Below are 14,847 nucleotides of genomic sequence, written 5' to 3' on the forward strand. Positions count from 1 at the left end.
TCTTGCTTAGCAACTCAAAAGTACCGTAAATGTCACAATAGCCAGCCACTAGCCAGGAGGCTACGCATGGGAATAGGGTTGCACATTTTGGGGAATATTCAGAGGTGGAAACTTTCCGTGGGAATATATGGGAATTAACGGAAATATATGCAAATTAATATGAATACCATTTAAATGTGGATGTTTTTTTGCATTGGATATATTTACCATATCATATGGAGACATAAACATTTGACCTTATCATAAGTAGACGTATTTGCAAATGATTAAATCCTTCCAATAGAAAGAAATAATAAAAAACAATTTTGTTACGAAATTAACTTTAATTAAATGAGTTGACTCTTCACATGGGATGATTTCACTGAACAACAAAAGAAAGGGAATATTGAATGATCCATTGCATCTCCCAAAAATGGTTTCAACATACATCTGTAAAATGATAGTCTATAAACCAAAGCTTTGGTTGTCTTCCTCTCAGCCGTCCATGTCTTCTCCCTGGACCTCTTAAATGTCCACATCTTGAACGTCAGACTCTGAGGCTTCATCTTCACTGTCACTTTCCAACCTGGTTGAGGATGGCTAGTTGTCAGGCTCAAAAAGCCTCACATTTGCCTTGTATTGGTCAGCCTGTTGCGTGCTTTGGTGTGTGTGTGTTCCCAAACAAGGACCAATTGCACTCTGAGGCGGCTGATGTTGGGGTGATTTGGAGGATGATGGAGGCAACAGGGGAAAGAGCCTCAGATCCACAAAGTCCCATCCACCAGGTGGCTAATGAGATATGTTGGCATGTCTGCCATATTGCATCTCCATCCCAAAGCCCTTGCTTGGAAGTGTACTTCGCCGGACTGCCAAGAACCTTGCCCTCATCCAGGCCAAGATGGCGAGGCACAGTAGTGATGACACCATAGGCCTTGTTGATCTCTGCACCAGACAGGATGCTCTTGCCAGCATACTTGGAGTCCAACATGTACGTTGGGGCGGATATGGGCTTCAGGCAGAAGTCTTCACGCTTTTGGATGTATTTCAGAACTGCAGTTTCCTCTGCTTGGAGCAACAGTGAAGTGGTTAGGGCAGTATGGATTTTTTCTATTACATCTGCAAGCAGAGTCAGAACATCAGACAGGATAGCATTGTCTCCCTCAATCCATGCAATGGCTACTGCTACTGCTATAGGTTTCAGGCTGCTTACCACTCCCTCCCAAAATACATCATCCAGGAGTATCCTTTTGATGGGTCTGTCCATATTGGCAGACTGTGATATGGCCATTTCTTGGAGAGACTCCTTCCCCTCCAGGAGACTGTCAAACATGATGACAACACCACCACCCCAACTGGTGTTGCTGGTCAGCTTCAATGTGGTGCTCTTATTCTTCTCACTTTGCTTGGTGAGGTAGATTGCTGGTAGATGACCCCAACTTAGTAAACATTTAAAAAATAGTTAGGTATGTGAAATACCTAACCATTTTTTGTTTTTAATTACTAGGCAAGTCGGTTAAGAACAAATTATTTTCAATGACTGCCTAGGAACAGTGGGTTAACTGCGTTGTTCAGGGGCAGAGAACAACTTTTTTTTATTTTTAACCTTGTCAGCTCGGGGATTCGATCTTACAACCTTTCGGTTACTAGTCCAACAATCTAAGCTCATTTCCTTGGCTCTCTTGTAGAGTGTATCCATTGTTTTCAGTGCCATGATGTCCTTGAGAAGCAGATTTAATACACGAGCAGCACAGCCAATGGGTGTGATGTGAGGGTAGGACCCCTCCATTTTAGACCAAGCAGCCTTCATGTTCGCAGCATTGTCTGTCACCAGTGCAAATACCTTCTGTGGTCAAAGGTTATTGATGACTGCCTTCAGCTCATCTGGAATGTAGAGACCGGTGTGTCTGTTGTCCCTTGTGTCTGTGCTCTGGTAGAATACTAGTTGGGAGATGTTGTAGTTAATTATTCCTTGCACACAAATATTTGACCACCCATCAGAGATCATTGCAATACAGTCTGCTTTCTCTATGATTTGCTTGACCTTCACTTGAACTCTGAACTCTGCATCCAGCAAATGAGTAGATAAAGCATGTCTGGTTGGAGGGGTGAATGCTGGACGAAGAACATTCAGAAATCTCTTTCAATACACATTGCCTGTGAGCATCAGTTGCATACACAGCTCGAGCAAGACATTAATCAGCATTTCTCTAGGCCTCCCGGGTGGCGCAGTGGTTAAGGGCGCTGTACTGTAGCGCCAGCTGTGCCATCAGAGTCCCTGGGTTCGCGCCCAGGCTCTGTTGTAACCGGCCGCGACGCACAATTGGCCTAGCGTCGTCCGGGTTAGGGAGGGCTTGGTCGGTAGGGATGTCCTTGTCTCATCGCGCAACAGCGACTCCTGTGGCGGGCCGGGCGCAGTGAGCGCTAACCAAGGTTGCCAGGTGCACGGTGTACCCTCCGACACATTGGTGCGGCTGGCTTCCGGGTTGGATGCGCGCTGTGTTAAGAAGCAGTACGGAGTACTTTCAACCTTCGTCTCTCCCGAGCCCGTACGGGAGTTGTAGCGATGAGACAAGATAGTAGCTACTACAACAATTTGATACCACGAAATTGGGGAGAAAAAAGGGGGTAAAATTTAAAAAAAAAAAAAAAAATATCAGCATTTCTCTGACTATGTTCCTCCATTGAGTCAAAAAAACTTCGGATTTCAGGAGGATAGCTGTTGCTATCGATAAGGTGTCTGATTCATCATTTTCACCTCGAATAGAAGTAGAGGGACTTTTGTCAGATGTTGCTTTTTTCTCCCCAATTTCGTGAGCCTTGAGGGAAGTTTATGCACTTGGCCAGATGATTTTACATCTTTGTACAAAGATTAGAAGAAAAAGAGTAAAAATCCATGTACAGATAAATAGTTAAGCAGTTAAATTAAACAACTCCTTTGTAAGATAAATGTTTTAAAATGAAACGTATGGAAACAGGTAAATTAACACTCAGTTAGCAGGCTCAAGCAAGCTAAAACCCACATGGTAGCAAAAACTAATGAGCAGAAATTAACAAGTTGGAAATGTTTTAAATACACTTTGCTGTAGGCTACTATTTACTAGTTAGCAAAACATGTCATATAAATTATATTCACCTTACAACTATCCCCAAGTTAATGGAATTGCAAGCCTCTGCATGCACAGTGCATTCTTCCATCACGTATAGCTGATTCTCAAGATCTTGAGCCCAGACTACTACACTGTCTGAGCCAAGGACTACGTGCTTTCTGATAACAATACAACAATACATTACAATATCGTTATCAGAAAGCATGTAGTCCTTGGCTCAGACAGTGTAGTAGTGTGGGCTGAAGATCTTGAGAATCAGCTGTACATGTGATGGAGTAATGTACTGTGCATGCAGAGGCTTGCAATTCTATTGACTTGGGGATAGTTTAATCAAAATATGCTACATTGCCTTATGTGTATCCAACAAAAAAGGTTCACTGTTATAAGCTAACTTATTCAGACCCTTTGTCTTTTTCCACATTTTGTTAAGTTACAGCCTTGTTTTAAAATGGATGGGAAAAAATCCTCATCAATCTACACACAATACCGCATAATGACAGTGAAAACAGGTTTTGAGAATGTTTGAAAACTATGAAACTTGAAAATTGAGCTCAAGTGCATCCTGTTTCCATTGATCATCCTTGAGATGTTTCTATAACATGATTGGAGTCCACCTGTGGTAAATTCAATTGATTGGACATGATTTGGAAAGGCACACACCTGTCTATAAGGTCCCACAGTTGGCAGTGCATGTCAGAGCAAAAACTAAGCCATGAGGTCAAAGGAGAGCTCGGAGACAGGCTTGTTTGGAGGCACAGATCTGGGGAAGGGTACAAAAACATTTCTGCAGCATTGAAGGTCCCCGAGAACACAGTGGCCTCCATCACTATAAAATGGAAGAAGTTTGGAACCACCAAGATGCTTCCTAGAGCTCGCTGTTTGGCCAAACTGAGCAATCAGGGGAGAAAGGCCTTGGTCAGGTAGGTGACCAAGAACCTGAAGTTCACTCTGACAGAGCTCTGGAGTTCCTCTGTGAAGAAGGGAGAACCTTCCAGAAGGACAACCATCTCTGCAGCACTCCAGCAATCAGGTCTTTATGGTAGAGTGGCCAGACTGAAGCCACTCCTCAGTAAAAGGCACATGACAGCCCACTTGGAGTTTGCAAAAATGCACCTAAACAACTCTGACCATGAGAAACACGATTCTCTGGTCTAATGAAGCCAAGATTGAACTATTTAGCCTGAATGCCAAGCATCACGTCTGGAGGAAACCTGGCACCATCCCTATGATGAAGCATGGTGGTGACCATCGTGCTGTGGGGATGTTTTTCAGCGGCAGGGACTGGGAGACTAGTTGGGATCGAGGCAAAGTACAGATAGGTCCTTGATGAAAACCTGCTGCAGAGCGCTCAGGACTTCAGCCTGGGGTGAAGGTTCACCTTCCATCAGGACAATAACCCTAAGCACGCAGCCAAGACAATGCAGGAGTGGCTTCGGGACAAGTCTCTGAATGTCCTTCAGTGGCACAGCCAGAGCCTGGACTTGAACCCGATCGAACATCTCTTGAGAGACCTGAAAATAGCTGTGCAGCATCGCTCCCCATCCAACCTGACGGAGCTTGGGAGCAACTATTTCTAAAAATCTGTGTAGATGAGGGGGGAAAAACAACTGTAACATAACAAAATGTGGAAAAAGTAAACGAGTCTGAATACTTTTCGAATGCACTGTACATGGAAACCCATTCTCGCCACCCAAAAAGAAAATGCATATAGGTCGTACAGGTTGTTTCTTAATTTGCATCATTGTGTGGCATTGTGTTTCCATCTATCCACGCTGTAGGGATCAGCACAGCGGCAAACGTGTGGCAAGCTGCCATTTGCCCCGGCAATTTTGATTTGGTTTAATCATTTTTTTTGCCAGAAAATCATTGAAAAGAAGGACAAATTGCAGTTTTTTTTTAGACTGATTCGCCTCATGATTTGTTTGACAGGATTTTAATGTTTTCATCCTCCCTAGGGCCAGGAGTTTTTCCATATGTTTTAATTTTTTCCTCTCTATATTACCTAATTATCTGGTCCTCAGGAAAACAATGTCGTCGTCCCCCCCCCCCCAGCACTCTGGTACCTGTGGTGCCAACTCTGAAATCACAAATGACTTGCTTATGTCAACATTTTAAGATCGTATCAACATGTTTTTAAAGAAATGGTGGCGGAAATGGTTTTCTAGAGTTTTCCGTGGCTCAGTGCAGCTGGCAGGCGGCAGCTATTGTGCCAATTTCATAATGTAACAGACTGTTAGTGTAATTTCAGGTAAGACCTCAATTAAACAAGTCTCAAATATAAGAAAAATGGCTACATTTCAGCTGTTTCAAAAACATGGCCCAATGCGACATCTGTTCTAGCACTTGGAATGTGATCAAGTTTACACAAACAGTATTGTCTCTCCAGCATCAATGCCTTTCGAGAACCTCTCAAATGTCCCTTTTTCTATCTTCATTGTGAATCAGTAATGCTAGATGCCATTAAATCAGTTGCAGCCTGGTCAGGGGTCCTACCACCATTTCCTCCTCTCCTCATTGTGTGTTAATGCCACTGGATATGTATATAGGTGTGAATGTGCTTAATTGCCCTCACTCATCCTGACTCTGTTGACATACTTGTATGGTTCCCAGGGGTTGCTTTTATAGTATTACAGGAGGTAAGGATGGTATTTGTTGAAAATGTTCAAGATTCAACATCAATAATTTTGAGTTTTGGTGAAGAATTGCCTTTGCCTAATGCCTATTATGATTTCCTTTGTGACAGGAAACAAGTGGAAGGGAAAACATTGTAAAAACACTGGCTGGTCCTTCTTTTGAAGTCATTGCTTAACGCCATCTGTTGCTGTTGTGATTGTTGTTTATATTGCTATTTATGTCACCGTTCTCCTTTTGATCAGTGTTATTTCCTGTAGACGCTTACTGTCAGGGAGTACAATGATACAACCCGGCACGATCACAGGTTGTGGATGAGAAAAATACCTCCTGCTGTGGATGTGCAACATGCGTAGTAATATTATTGAGGAGGTGCAAAGTTCTTATTTTTCATGGAATCTTTGATCTCAGTCTGGAGACAAATCGCCTATGCCTACCGCTCCTTGGTGCTTCCTGTAGTCATAACAAAGTCTAGACACCCTTGTAGTCCGTATGAATCATATTGACCTAGAATTTTAAGTGATCCATTTTCCCCCAGTAGCTGTGTTTATTGTTAGCCTGGACAGAAACATGGCTCATCAACCTGTGCCATTAGCCACATTCAGCGACGGTGGTGATGGCTGGAATACATTTTCCCAGCGGTCAAAAACTTCCTACAGGAAGCCCCCAAAAATGTAGGTAGCTAGTTGACTTATGTTTTGCATTGGTCTGGACTTCCTGTTGCAGGGTCGTGGAGGAGGCGGACCAGGCCCCGTCGAAGAAAGGCCTGAAGAAACAGCAGAAGGAAGCGGAGAAAGCTGCTAAGAAGGCTGAGAAGCAGGCCAAACTGGTCAGTGGGTTTTGTATGCCTCCCTGCCCCTCAGTGCTATTGACTTGACACAATCGGGCGGGGGGTCCATTGTTTTGCAATTCCTGTCGTTGGTTTGTTTTTGTACACTTAAACAAAGAGCCATTTTCTTAAGTCGGGTATCAGTGTTGCATCGTAAGCAAGTGAGAGAAAGTTAAACTGTTTTTTTTTTTTTTTACCCCCTTTTCTACCCAAGTTAGTGGTATCCAATTGGTAGTTACAATCTTGTCCCATCGCTGCAACTCCCGTACGGATTCGGGAGAGGCGAAGGTCGAGAGCCGTGCGTCCTCCGAAACACGACCCAGCCAAGCCGCACTGCTTCCTTGACATAATGCCCGCTTACCCAGGAAGCCAGCCACACCAATGTGTCGGAGGAAATACCGTACCTCTGGCGACCGTGTCAGCGTGCATGCGCCCGGCCTGCCACAGGAGTCGCTAGAGCACGATGGGACAAGGACATCCCTGCCCTAACCCAGTTGACAGGGTCATTCTCTCATTAGGGACAATCTCAGTTCAGATGCTTTCATGAAGTAGCAGTGTTTCCCCTAAATACATTTAGCAGCTGTGCCCCACCGCTGCTAAATCTGTGCCGCCAGTTTGGACACACCTACTTATTCAAGGGTTTTCTTTGTTACTATTTTCTGCATTGTAGAATAAAAGTGAAGACATCAAAACAATGAAATAACACATGGAATCATCTAGTAACCAAAAAAGTGTTAAACATAGAAAAAAATATTCTAGATCCTTCAAAGTAGCCACCCTTTGCCTTGATGAGTTTTACACACTCTTGGCATTCTCTCAAACAGCTTCACCTGGAATGCTTTTCCAATAGTCCTGAAGGAATTTACACATATGCCGAGCACTTGTTGGCTGCTTTTCCTTCACTCTGCGGTCCAACACATCCCAAACCATCTCAATTGGGTTGAGATGATTGTGGATGCCAGGTCATCTGATGCAGCACTCCATTACTCTCCTTCTTGGTCAAATAGCTCTTACACAACCTGGAGGTGTGTTGTGTCATTGTCCTGTTGAAAAACAAATGATAGTCCCACTAAGCGCAAACCAGATGGGATGGCGTATTTCTGCAGAATGCTGTTGTAGCCATGCCGGTTAAGTGTTTCATGAATTCTAAATAAATCACTGACCGTGTCACCATAACACCCCCACACCATCCCACCTCCTCCATGCTTAACAGTGGGAACCACACATTGCTGAGATCATCCGTTCACCGACTCTGCGTCTCACAAAGACCGGGCGGTTGGAACCAAAAATCTCAAATTTGGACTCATCAGACCAGTGGAAATCTTACCTTTGGTCTAACGCCCATTGCTTGTGTTTTTTGGCCCGAGCAAGTCTCTTCTTATTATTGGTGTCCTTTTAGTAGGGGTGTCTTCGCAACAAGTCGACCATGAAGGCCTGATTCACCCAGTCTCCTCTGAACAGTTGATGTTGAGATGTCTTACTTACTCTGTGAAGCATTTACTTGGACTACAATCTGAGGTGCAGTTAACTCTAATGAATTCATCCTCTACAGATGAGAACTCTGCGTCTTCCTTCCCTGTGGCGGTCCTTATGAGAGCCAGTTTCATCATAGCGCTTGATGGTTTTTGCAACTGCACTTTAAGAAACTTTCAAAGTTCTTGACATTTTCCGGATTGACTGACCTTCATGTCTTAACGTAATGATGGACTGTCGTTTCTCTTCGCTTTTTGAGCTGTTCTTGCCATGATATGGACTTGGTCTTTTACCAAATAGGGCTATCTTCTGTATACCACCGCTACCTTGTCACAACACAACTGACTGGCTCAAATGCATTCAGAAGGAAATAAATTCCACAAATGAACTTGTTAATTGCAATGCATTGACTACCTTATGAAGATGGTGAGCGAAGGCCAAGAGTGTGCAAAGCTGTCAAGGCAAATGGTGGCTACTTTGAAGAATTTTTTTTTTGGTAGCTACATGATTCCATGTGTGTTATTTCATTAGTTTTAATTTCTTCACTATTATTCTACAATGTAGAAAATAGTACAAATAAAGATAACCCCTGGAATAAGTTGGTGTCCAAACTTTTGACTGGTTGTGTGTGTGCCAAATGAGAACTTTATTTGCCACATGCGCTGAATACAAGTATAGTCTTTACCGTGAAGTGCTTTACATACAAGCCCTTTACCAACAGTGCAGTCAATGTAAATTGTCCGGTGTGTGTGTATATGCATGTATGTATGTATGTGTATATATCTATACATCTCAGGGAAAAAAAGACACGTCCTCTCACTGTCAACTGTTTATTTTCAGCAAATTTAATTTGTATAAACATAACAAGATTCAACAACTGAGACATAAACTGAACAAGTTCCACAGACATGTGACTAACAGAAATGGAATAATGCGTCCCTGAACAAAGGGGGGGTCAAAATCAAAAGTAACAGTCAGCAACTGGTGTGGCCACCAGCTGCATTAAGTTTAGCAGTGCATCGCCTCCTCATGGACTGCACCAGATTTGCCAGTTCTTGCTGTGAGATGTTACCCCACTGTTCCACCAAGGCACATGCAAGTTCCCGGACATTTCTGGGGGAATGGCCCTAGCCCTCACCCTCCAATCCAACAGGTCCCAGACGTGCTCAATGGGATTGAGATCTGGGCTCTTCGCTGGCCATGGCAGAACACTGGCATTCCTGTCTTGCTGGAAATCACGCACAGAACGAGCAGTATGGCTGGGGCCATTGTCATGCTGGAGGGTCATTTCAGGATAAGCCTGCAGGAAGGGTACCACATGAGGGAGGAGGATGTCTTCCCTGTAACGCACAGCGTTGAGATTGCCTGCAATGACAACTAGCTCAGTCCGATGATGCTGTGACACACCGTCCCAGACCATGAGGAACCCTCCACCTCCAAATCGATTTCGCTCCAGAGTACAGGCCTCAGTGTAACACTCATTTCTTCTACGATAAACGCAGTTCCGACCATCACCCCTGGTGAGACAAAACCGCAACTCGTCAGTGAAGAGCACTTTTTGCCAGTCCTGTCTGGTCCAGCGACGGTGGGTTTGTGCCCGTTGTTGCCGGTGATGTCTGGCGAGGACCTGCCTTACAACAGGCCTACAAGTCCTCAGTCCAGCCTCTCTCAGCCTTATTGCGGACAGTCTGAGCACTGATGGAGGGATTGTACGTTTTCGGCATGTTCTCTGTGAAGTAGGCTATTTTCCCACCTTGGCTTAGTGCTAGCGTGCCATCTGACGGACATCTGGAATCTATTTGTGATTTACCTGACTCTCCATCAGGCCTGTGAACCGCCTGCCTCCCCCTGGCTTTGGTAGTTAACTCAGCCTGTGTAACCGATGTGAAACGGCTAGCTAGTTAGCGGGGGTGCGCGCTAATAGCGTTTCAATCGGACACTTACACCTGCACACTTTTACAATTTTTACCTTCGGATGGCCCCAGCTATCAATCTGTAAGTCTTTGCTTTTTCTTTGCTTTGAGTTTTAGTTGTGTTCGCGGTGTTCTAGCTGGTCTCCAGCAATTGGGCTCTAGCATTCCGACTATAATCGTGAGGCTTGGCTGGCTAGGCTAATAGCTAGTTGGCAAAATAGATCATGTTAGTAGGCTGGCTAGCTTGCTGGCTAAGACAACTACATATAGCTAATATTCTTTGATAACTGTTTAGATGATTTAATGTATTTGGTTTTCTTGAATGTGTCTGTAAGATATCATTTGATAGCACTACATGAGTCAGCAAGTTGCTAACGTAATGTAAGCAGCCTGGTAGTGCTAACATTAGCAGGCTAGTAGGGCTGACGTTAGCAGGCTAGTTGGCTAGCAACCTTGCAAGTTGATTTGTAACAACAAAGGTAATAAGGTATTTGCTTGTAAGTTGTCTGAAAATAAAATGTAATCGACAAATGATTTGGTTTAATTTGAAGTTATACATTTTGAAATTATTTCTGTTGGAGTTTACATTATAGGGAATAGGCTGGCTTACCGGGTCCATATTACATCACCTCCCCCGGAACTGCATTTTTTGGGCATTTCTTCTGAATTTGGATCGTTTTCATGTATTGACTAAAAAATGTTTTTTTTTTAAATGTAAAAGTGAGGTGTAACTTTGCATTGCGACTTTTGATGCGTATACGAATGCAAATCCGTATGTTATGTGATTACGTTTATGCTACCTACCCTTTTAAGATCATAGTAACAAGTTACAACTTATATTAGTTGCAAACAGGGTGAGCAGTTGCGCAAATAAGACCCATGAGTGCACAGCCACCGCTTGCTCCTCATCTCCCTACAGTGCAGTGGCACACATCAGTTATTTCAGATGGTGTCAGCCGCCGCTGCTGAAAAATGTCTTAGGGGAAACACTTAAAGTAACCTATATTTCAGATGGAATACGTTCTCCCTTGAATCTTAGAAACTGCGAAAGCATCCATCCACTTACATGGCCATTCCACTCATTCTCCCTCTATTCCACCAGCCAATACCGTAGACATATCAACTTGCATGGGAAATGAAATGGTAGCCTAACCGTTAATGCTAACTTTCATAGTATGGAGATTTTGCATGAAGGTCACCAAGAAGTTGTTGCACAGATAATCAGTCCACTTGCTGTTCCTAATAAAGGCAGTTTACCATTATTTAAATGCAATGTTAGGCCTATGTCCCTCTGTATTGATTTGCTTTTTCTTTTCAGTCTGCTGACCAACAAAGCACAGATGACGATGTAAGTATCCTTGGATCAATTCTTCCATGTTTCAATTAGTTTCAGATATGAAGTATTTATTTACACCTTTTTCTATATGGCGCAATACCAAATTAAAATCAAAACGTATGCACCTCTAGTGATGTTTCCTATAAAGCTACTGTATTTAAATGCTTAGCAGATGAACTCCTCTCTTATTCATCAGGATTTTGCCAAGGATCGGTACGGTGTCCCTCCGATGGTACAGTCCCAGCAGAAACTGGGTCAGTAGTACAGTCAACAACTAACTCCTCTCTTCTTTGTTCCAACATATTATTTACAGAGGATATCCCCATTTTCGACAGCCCCTACTGTTAGGTAATATAGATAACGTGATTATATCGGAGTGACTCAGTGACATGGCGCCAGTAGTGGCAGTAGTAAAGACGGCGTAGATATCAAAGATGATTGTGGCGTGCCATAACTCCCAGATAAATGTGATGGATGGGTTGTCTGCCTGCTCTTTCAGCTCCAATGGCATACAACAAAGTTGCCTTCCCACCTGCATGCTTGTCCACAGGGATGAGGAAAGATGGCGCGAGACAGCCTGCCTTACATGTGGGTGGAATCAGGTTCAACCAAATGGGTGGCTCACTGCCACCGGGGTGCATGTAACGTTAAGCATGCATCAGTGACACAGGGCAAAGTGGAGTTCATTTGTCATAAGACAGAGAATGGGGCGACTTCTACGCAGGGCCGCAGAGTGTTTCATATTTGTGACTTCTGCTCTCCTTGTAATATGAGTGTCTTTCCATGAATAGGGTGCCTTTTGCGTCCCTTTGATATTTTAAGGAGAAATTGCACACCAATATTGCATTTTAAAAGCCTGTTATATTACCATCATTGTAAAGCCCTTGTTATTTTGTTGCTTTGACAATCATTTTAAAGATGATTATTTTATTTACTGTGATTCGTTTACATCTGTCCCTCATTTTAAGGTCACCCTGTTACGTGAACTGAACTCTCGTTTTAATATGGTGAAACTATTCCTTTTTCAAATGTTTTTCAAAAGGAACATTGAACATCTAATAGTCAAATCATAGTGTAAAACCAGGTGCGCTGGTTCTACTCTTTTTTTTTTCCTTTTTTTTCTCCTTTCTTTCAGTTTTGTGGTGGAAAACTACATTCAATTGCTGCTCCTTGTAGCACACAAGTTTCCATTCCCCCTGTCAAGAGGGGATTTATGGCCGTTACTTTATTTGGCACTTAGGCCTACTATAGTAATTTTTTTATTTAACCACTTGAGATGGAAAAACTTGTTTTTTGTGAAGTTGAATATGTGCTTTTTATGACTGACTTTAAAAAACAACAACTAAGTTACACTTCTCAAAAGGCACCGAATTGGTGGAACAACCCATGAGCTTCTTTGTGTGAATGTGTGTGTGGGCAGAAGGGGGAAGGAGGTATATGGTCTTTGAAGTTTTCTTGAAAGGCACACTTTTCTTCCCCTGTGAGCCAGACAGAGGGTTGGTGCGTGTCCATGAGCTGACACCTGAGAAGGCAGGCCAGCTGATCTGGGTGCGTGCCCGGATTCACACCAGCAGAGCTAAAGGTGAGATTCTCCATCTTTGTCCAGCTCCCAATCACTCATATTTTCCCTTTAGTCCTCAGGACACAGCCAGCCTTCTAATCTAAATGGCGCCGTAACTGAACCTTGGGGTTTACCAAAAAGATTACCAACTGTCCTTGGGCCAAATAGTCACTATTCAGAGAAGAGCTTTGTTTTTTTCAGTCAACTCTCCTCAGGTTGGCAAATATGGAAGGTCAAAAAACTAAAAGAATTGTGCACAATCTTGGAAAATCACAGTATGGCACCAGACTTGAAGTTTTTACCTTATTTTCTGGTGATGTGGGACATAGGGGATGGGGGTTGTGGAGTGCAATGTTTTTGCTATTATAGATTCATTATACAAGCACATGCAAGTCTCTTTTTGAAAAGTTTGAAACTCCAACCAAAGCTCAGTTATTTAAATGGAACCTCAAATGTGGGTTAATTTGTTATTTTCCAAACTTGTCAGAGCTTGAGGCTATAATACAATGAACTCATTGAGCCTTGGCTAACTGTCGGATTCCATCCAAAATTATTCGAAACATCCAGCACGTACACAACTGTGCTAACAATATGCTAATAAATAAACCATCGTGTTATGATGATATCGTTACGGCTTCCTTCCAGGACAACTTCCGTGTCAAAATCCATTTTCCTCAACCTTCATTCAGCTCCACAGTGAAGGATGTCCTTAAGAGCAGAATAACATCCTGATTTACACTGGGATGAAGTGACTGCTTTTTGGGGATTACAGCCCCCCCCCCCAGTCAATGAACAGAGGACACCACATCAAAGCACTTGGGTTGTGTCTGATGGTAGACAAACCTGGTTTACACAGTCTCAAGGTGTTTGGTTGGGAATAAGCTCTCAGCCTCCTTCCATACACCTTTCTTCAAAGGGTCGTCTGTTCACGGTTCTGACAGTTACCTGGAAATGCTGTGAAAAGCGTTTTAATGGGTGAGAGGTGGAATCTGAAACAGGTATGACGTGTTGGCCTGAGAGAGTGACATGGCATTGTATAGAACCACCGTGGCACCTGTTTTGACAAGTGAGTTAGGAGTTGCTAGCCCAAATGAGAGGGCCCCTGCTGATGCCTATTGTATTGTTGTCATCGTTTTAGGGAAGCAGTGCTTCTTGGTCCTGCGTCAGCAGCAGTTTAATGTGCAGGCCCTGGTCGCCGTGGGGGAGCGTGCCAGCAAGCAGATGGTCAAGTTTGCCGCCAAGTGAGTACAAGACTGAATATCCTGTAGGCCCCCGACAAACAATGGTGGGAAAAGCTGGCTCCTAATGGGCCCAATCCATTTTCACACATTCTGAAGGAATCAATCATTTTTCACCTCATGACAAAAACGGCCACTTTCAGATGGGATACAGCAGTGTTTAATGGAGCCATTCCTGCCCAGATAAGAGTAAATACAGTAGATCAGATGGGAAGAGCCTGAGCATCATTAATCACTCTTGGGTCCTCCAATTTGGAGTTTCTGGGGGAGCAGAAACACAGAATTACATGTAGAATCCCTATTAATATAATAGGATATCTATGGGTCTGAAAGTTTGTTTACCATTTTTAAAAGTATTAACTTTTAATGTGACATTAACGTAACCACTCACGCTGTTTTCATCTGATTGCCATACAATCACTGCAAACTAATAAAACACCCAAAAGTTTATTGAATGACAATTGCCTATCACTTGAAACCCGAATTAAAGCGTCCACTGTCGGCGCGTCTCAGCCACTCATCTCTGCCTTTGAAAAATGTCACCGTTATCGTCAAACCACACCGCATTCTGAGAGTATTCCACATGTTTTCAAGTCCCTTCGCACATGTTTCTTGCGGGTGACTTGCGGTAATGATAACTGTAGGGTCTAAATCTATTTTTCTTGATTTTAATTATTGTGACATATTCAACCGGTACAGTGTAGCCCTACTATTTTATTATTTACCCTTCTGGCTTACATGCTGACCAAACCGGACAAGATCAGGACAAGCAGGTTGAAA

The 14,847-nt window shown here is 43.3% G+C and overlaps 1 protein-coding gene and 1 long non-coding RNA gene across 2 annotated transcripts in view; one reads left to right on the forward strand and one right to left on the reverse strand.

Annotated features, from left to right (window-relative positions):
• LOC135565359 (uncharacterized) overlaps window positions 1-14,847 on the reverse strand; it is a 33,272-nt gene that overhangs the window by 13,757 nt on the left and 4,668 nt on the right. The gene's annotated exons all lie outside the window — the stretch shown is intronic.
• The window catches only part of LOC115108105 (aspartate--tRNA ligase, cytoplasmic-like), a 34,034-nt gene that overhangs the window by 2,912 nt on the left and 16,275 nt on the right, over window positions 1-14,847 (forward strand). Inside the window, exons 2-6 of the mRNA XM_029632076.2 lie at window positions 6,444-6,546; window positions 11,251-11,280; window positions 11,465-11,522; window positions 12,758-12,850; window positions 13,968-14,070. Of these exons, the coding sequence (XP_029487936.1) occupies window positions 6,444-6,546; window positions 11,251-11,280; window positions 11,465-11,522; window positions 12,758-12,850; window positions 13,968-14,070 (387 nt within the window). The remainder of the gene's footprint in view (window positions 1-6,443; window positions 6,547-11,250; window positions 11,281-11,464; window positions 11,523-12,757; window positions 12,851-13,967; window positions 14,071-14,847) is intronic.

Source organism: Oncorhynchus nerka, linkage group LG3, assembly GCF_034236695.1.
Source record: "Oncorhynchus nerka isolate Pitt River linkage group LG3, Oner_Uvic_2.0, whole genome shotgun sequence".
Lineage (NCBI taxonomy): Eukaryota > Metazoa > Chordata > Actinopteri > Salmoniformes > Salmonidae > Oncorhynchus > Oncorhynchus nerka.